We start from the raw sequence: 5009 nt of genomic DNA on the forward strand, positions 1-5009 counted from the left end.
CCTGCCCTCCTCAGAGCCCCTGGGGGGCTGGACCCCCTGGGGGAGGACATCTAATGGGCCCCTGGGATGGCGACAGGCTCACCGAGGTCTGAGGATCCCAGGCGGTAGGTTATAACTCTGGGGGCGCAGGAAGCTCCTGAGTCTCTTAATTCAGGCAAGGTGTATGTCCTCCTGGGTGAATATTTGGTGAGCACGTCCTCAGCACCTAGGCCTGTCCCTGGGGGGAGGAAGAAGCGCCACAGGGACATTCAGGAGATGCCTGTGTCACAGCACACACCTGAGTGCTCACCTGTCACCAGCTTGTCAGGCGGAGAACCGCGTGGGGGGGTGGGGGGCCGTCACTGCAGTGTGAAGGGAGGCAGCTGCCCGCGGAAGGGAAAGCCCACTCTGGGCTGGACGTCCTCTGGGGGGCGGTCCTGACCCGGCCCAAGGACAGAGCGGCCAGCCCCAGGCCTTTCCTCTGCGTCTGGAGCATCACCATGCTTTGCACCGCCTGTGCCCGGCTCTGCGCGTGGTGCCGGGCAGTCTGAGGGGTCTGCGCTCGGAGTCCGCACCAGTATTTTGACCAAAGAGGAGAGAAGGCAGTGCCCCCGGTGTCAGAGGCTGAGCCGGGACCCGGTGCCGTTTTAAAGCTGGTGTTTGCTTGACTCTTTCGAGTTAGAACTTTACACTCGCGAGGAGTTACAGAAACGACGCAGAGGTCCTGTGTCCCTGTCACAAGGCTGCCCTTGGATGACGTGTTATCACGGTGCCTTTTCGAACCCAGGAAGTGACCTTGGTGCAGCTGACTGTTAACTAAACTACAGATATTCATTTCATAGGTTTTTAGGCGTGTGAGTGTGTGTGTGTGTATGTGTGTGTGTGTGTGTGTGGCTGTCACCTTTTTTCTTGCGTGTAGATTTGTGTGGTCATCACCCAGTTCCCTCATTAAAGCTAGTTCTTTGACTTATTTTTTGATTTATTTAAAAGAATGTGCTGGACTGCCAAGGCTGGTACTGTTTTGGTTTGTGTTTGTGAATAATCGCGAACTCCTCTGTTGTAGGGCAAAGCCCCCCAAAATCTTGCCAGATATCCTGATGAAGATCGGGGACACCCCCATGGTGCGGGTCAACAAGATCGGGAAGCACTTTGGCCTGAAGTGCGAGCTCCGTGAGTGCCCGGTCCCCATCCTGTGCTCAGCCCAGCGCGGGCTCGCGGGCCTGAGGGTGGGGTGGGCGGGCCCCGGAGCCCTCGTGGGGGTGACGAATGGCCAGAGCATGTCCTATAAGAGCAGAAGGGATACGCGACAGGCTCACGTGCTGGAGGGTGACGGAGCGGGCTGCTCTGGAGCCGGGGGTCGGGGGACGGTGGCCTGTGAGGCGAGGCCTGAGGGGAGGGAGGGGGAGGGAGCGTGTGTGCGCGGCGGGGGGTCAGAGGCAGAACCCCAGCCAGGGAGGGCGGCCTCGCCCGGCCTCAGCAGGAGGCTGGCTCCCGGCGCAGATGCAGCCGACGGTCCTGGACGCCTCTGGGGAGGAGCGGGCACCCTGCAGGCGGCTCTCTGTGACGATGGGACAGTTTTGTGATGAGGGTCCCTCGGTCGTCCGCTGGGCAGGAAGCGGTCATCTCAGTGTTGGCCCAGTTCCGTGGGGACGGACACTTCATCTGCTACTCATGAGACACGGGAACTGGGGGCTGTGTCTGGCCCCATCCTAGGTGAACGAGGGGCTCATCCGAGGGTCTTCTCTGCCATTCGGGGAGGGGGCTGCTCTGCAGGAAGCGGTTTCCAGGAACTAAGAGGCTGGGAGCATTTCTTCATTGTCACTGTCTCCCGGGCACTGAGCCCATGGAGACTGCCACTTTGTCACAGAGGACACAGCAGCCGCAACGGCCCTGGAGGGGGTCCCGGTTCCGGGGCGGCGTGAGCTGGAGGGGACAGATCCATCAGCGGACCTCGAGGGGGCCCGAAGGGGTCACGGAGTCATGGCACCAGATGGCCGCTTCACCCGGGGGCGTCGCCCTCAGAGCCCCGCTCCTCTTCCCCTCTGGAGAAAGGTTCTCTCGGGAGGCACAGAGCAGCACACGCTCCCGGGCACTGCGGGGCACGCCGGGGTCCCGGGCAGCCCCAGAGACCCCAGGGCCCGGGGCGAGAGACCCCTAACCCGGACCGGCAGGCACAGTAGCCCCAGGGGGGGTTTTCATGTGTCCCTTTTACATGTGGACAGCCAAGGCTGATGGCTTACGCAGCAGGCCCCTGCCTCAGGGCTGCTGTCGGTGGGCGGGTGGGAGCATCTGCTCATACTCGGAGTGAGACCTCGGGGGGTCCCGTGCGTGTAGGCACACATGCGTGCACACGCGCACACACGCACAGCAGGAGCCTCTCCTGGCTCTAGGGGATGAGTCTGTCTAGGGGTGGGGTCTCAGGAATCCAGACAGACCCGGTTGGAGGCTGTTTGGGGTGTCGCGGGCTGGCCCGGGGCCTCGGCATTGCAGCAACCCCCCACATGACCTCCCCACTCGACCCCCCCACTGGACAGACACTGCATATTTTTAAGAGATCGGGAGGGTGTGCGGGTCCCAGTCCGAGGCTGCGACCCGGGGCTGTGGCTTCAGGGCACCGAGTCCCCTGGCTGGGGCCACAGGGCACGGCCGGGCCTTACGGGCGCATGAGGCAGATCGGTGCCTGCTGCATGCCCCACAGGTCGCTGTGCTGCCCGACAGGGGGTTCTGGCCCGTGGCCAGTGGGCAGCTCCTTGGGGCGTGCCCGTCCCAGTCCCTCAGAGGTGCCTTGCAGTCCTCAGCGGGTGGGGGGCGGGCGTGGACAGAGACCAGGCCTGTCCCTGTGCAGGCAGTGGGCAGTGGGGGTCGGCAGGTGTGGGGGGCCCGGGCCCTCCTCTCATGACCCGTCTCGCTCCCAGTGGCCAAGTGTGAGTTCTTCAACGCGGGCGGGAGCGTCAAGGACCGCATCAGCCTGCGCATGGTGGAGGAGGCCGAGCGGGCCGGGGTGCTCCAGCCCGGGGACACGATCATCGAGCCCACGTCCGGGAACACAGGTGCGCGCGGGGACGGCGGGCTGCCCCGGCCGTGGCCCGCGCTGGCGGGGCTGGCGGCCGCCTCCCCAGTCTGCTTTGCACGGGGCACGCGTGCAGCCCTGTGTCCCCGCCCTGCGTGCTCTGACACCTGGCAGGAAAGGCCCGGATGGGGTCTTTGAAGAGCCGGGCGGTCACTGGCTCTGTAGATGGCAGCGACCTCCGTACATTTATTTTCTCACGGTCTGGGGGCCCGGCCGTCCCTCCCGCGGTCTCCTTGGCACACGTGTGGACACCGTCTTCTCCCTGTGTCCTCACGCGGTCGTCCCTCTGTGTGTCTGTGTCCTGATCACTGATGATTAGGGCCACCCTGGTGATCTCGATTAACCTCGCTTCTTCAAAGACCCCATCTCCCAACAGTCCCATTCTGAGGTGATGTGGGTTAGGACTTCGACATGTTAATTTTGGGGGGATACAATTCAGCCCATAACCGCCATCTGGCCTCCAAAATGCATGTCCTTTTCTCAAATGCAGAATATTCTCACCCCGCTCCCCACAGCCCCAGGGTCTAACTCCCTCCAGCACCAACGCTACCAAGTCCGAGGTCTCTAAATGTCATCCACATCAGAGACAGGTCCCCTCCAGCCGGGAACGTGTGACACCAGACGAGTCACGTGTTTCCCAAATGCGGTGTGGGGACAGGCACAGGGCAGACACCCGCGTCACCAAGGGAGCGTTGGGAAAGGAGGGGGTGGCAGGTCCCCAGCAAGCCTGACGCCTCGGCGGGCGATTCCACAAGATCTTACGGCTCGAAGTGGTCTCAGTGGTGGGGCGTCCGTCCTCAGGACGATGGCCCTGACCCCTTCGGGACCCAGGAGGAGGCTGCCTTGTCCCCAGGCCTGTGCCCTTAGGGCCGCGGGGGGAGTGGCCGCCCTGTGGGCAGAGGGGACGACGCGGGGCTGCAGGGGCAGGGCTCACCGTGTGCGGTCCCCAGGGATCGGGCTGGCCCTGGCCGCCGCCGTGAAGGGCTATCGCTGTGTCATCGTGATGCCGGAGAAGATGAGCACGGAGAAGGTGAGCCCGCAGGTGGCTCGGGAGGGCGGGGCCGTCCCCTGGGACCACTGCCCAGTGCGGGAGGCCGGAGGGTGACGGTGGCGTCCCTCGGCAGGTGGACGTGCTGCGGGCCCTGGGGGCCGAGATAGTGAGGACCCCCACCAACGCCCGGTTCGACTCCCCCGAGTCACACGTGGGTGTGGCGTGGAGGCTGAGGAACGAGATCCCCAATTCTCACATCCTAGACCAGGTGAGGTGTGGGGCGGGGTTGAGTGCGCGCTCGGAGCATGGGCTGCAGTGGGCGCTGGGGGGAGGGGGCGCCACACCTGCAGCAGGACTGGGGGCTGCACAGGTGACCGATGCTGCGCACGGGCACACGGCCCTGGCCTCCACAGCCAGCAGGTCGGTGACCTCCGGCTCTCGGCTGCCAGGGCCTCAGTGTGGCACGCTGAGCGGAGACGCCCTTGGCCGGGGACCCCGGAGCCTCCGCAGGCGTGAAACACACAAAGGCCTTTTTACCGGAAGGTCCTCCGTCCGCTCGTTTCGCTTCCGGGTTAGAAATCACGTCTCCGGGAGAACTGGGCTGGAGGTTTCCTGTCTGCGGAGGCTTCTAGGCCCCGGCCCCTGAGCCGCCGGGACCAGCCCCCTGCACGGATGCCCTGCGGCTGTGGCCAGGCCAGCGCCTTTGACCTTGACCCGGTGGCCCTTGCTCTGTCCCCCCAGTACCGCAACGCGGCCAACCCCCTGGCTCACTACGACAGCACCGCAGAGGAGATCCTGCAGCAGTGCGACGGTCTGTGCCCTGAGCCCCGAGCCCGCCCCTTTGCCGCCCTCGCTGCCGCCCTCCCTGGTTGCCGGGAGGTGGGGGTGGGGGGCACCAGCCTCAGCAGCTCCTTAGCAACTCCTCGTCATCCTTCACGCCCCAGGCCCAGCGTCCCCTCTCTGGAACGC

The 5009-nt window shown here is 64.8% G+C and overlaps 1 protein-coding gene across 3 annotated transcripts in view; it reads left to right on the top strand.

The window, feature by feature from the left end:
• CBS (cystathionine-beta-synthase) overlaps positions 1-5009 on the top strand; it is an 18428-nt gene that overhangs the window by 3449 nt on the left and 9970 nt on the right. For all 3 annotated transcript variants that reach the window (XM_025050223.1, XM_015593117.2, XM_025050224.1), the window contains 5 exons: positions 1043-1149; positions 2895-3029; positions 4000-4079; positions 4174-4308; positions 4782-4851. In XM_025050223.1, coding sequence (XP_024905991.1) covers positions 1043-1149; positions 2895-3029; positions 4000-4079; positions 4174-4308; positions 4782-4851 — 527 coding nt within the window. The remainder of the gene's footprint in view (positions 1-1042; positions 1150-2894; positions 3030-3999; positions 4080-4173; positions 4309-4781; positions 4852-5009) is intronic.

The sequence above is a fragment of the Pteropus alecto genome, unplaced genomic scaffold (genome assembly GCF_000325575.1).
Source record: "Pteropus alecto unplaced genomic scaffold, ASM32557v1 scaffold97, whole genome shotgun sequence".
NCBI lineage: Eukaryota > Metazoa > Chordata > Mammalia > Chiroptera > Pteropodidae > Pteropus > Pteropus alecto.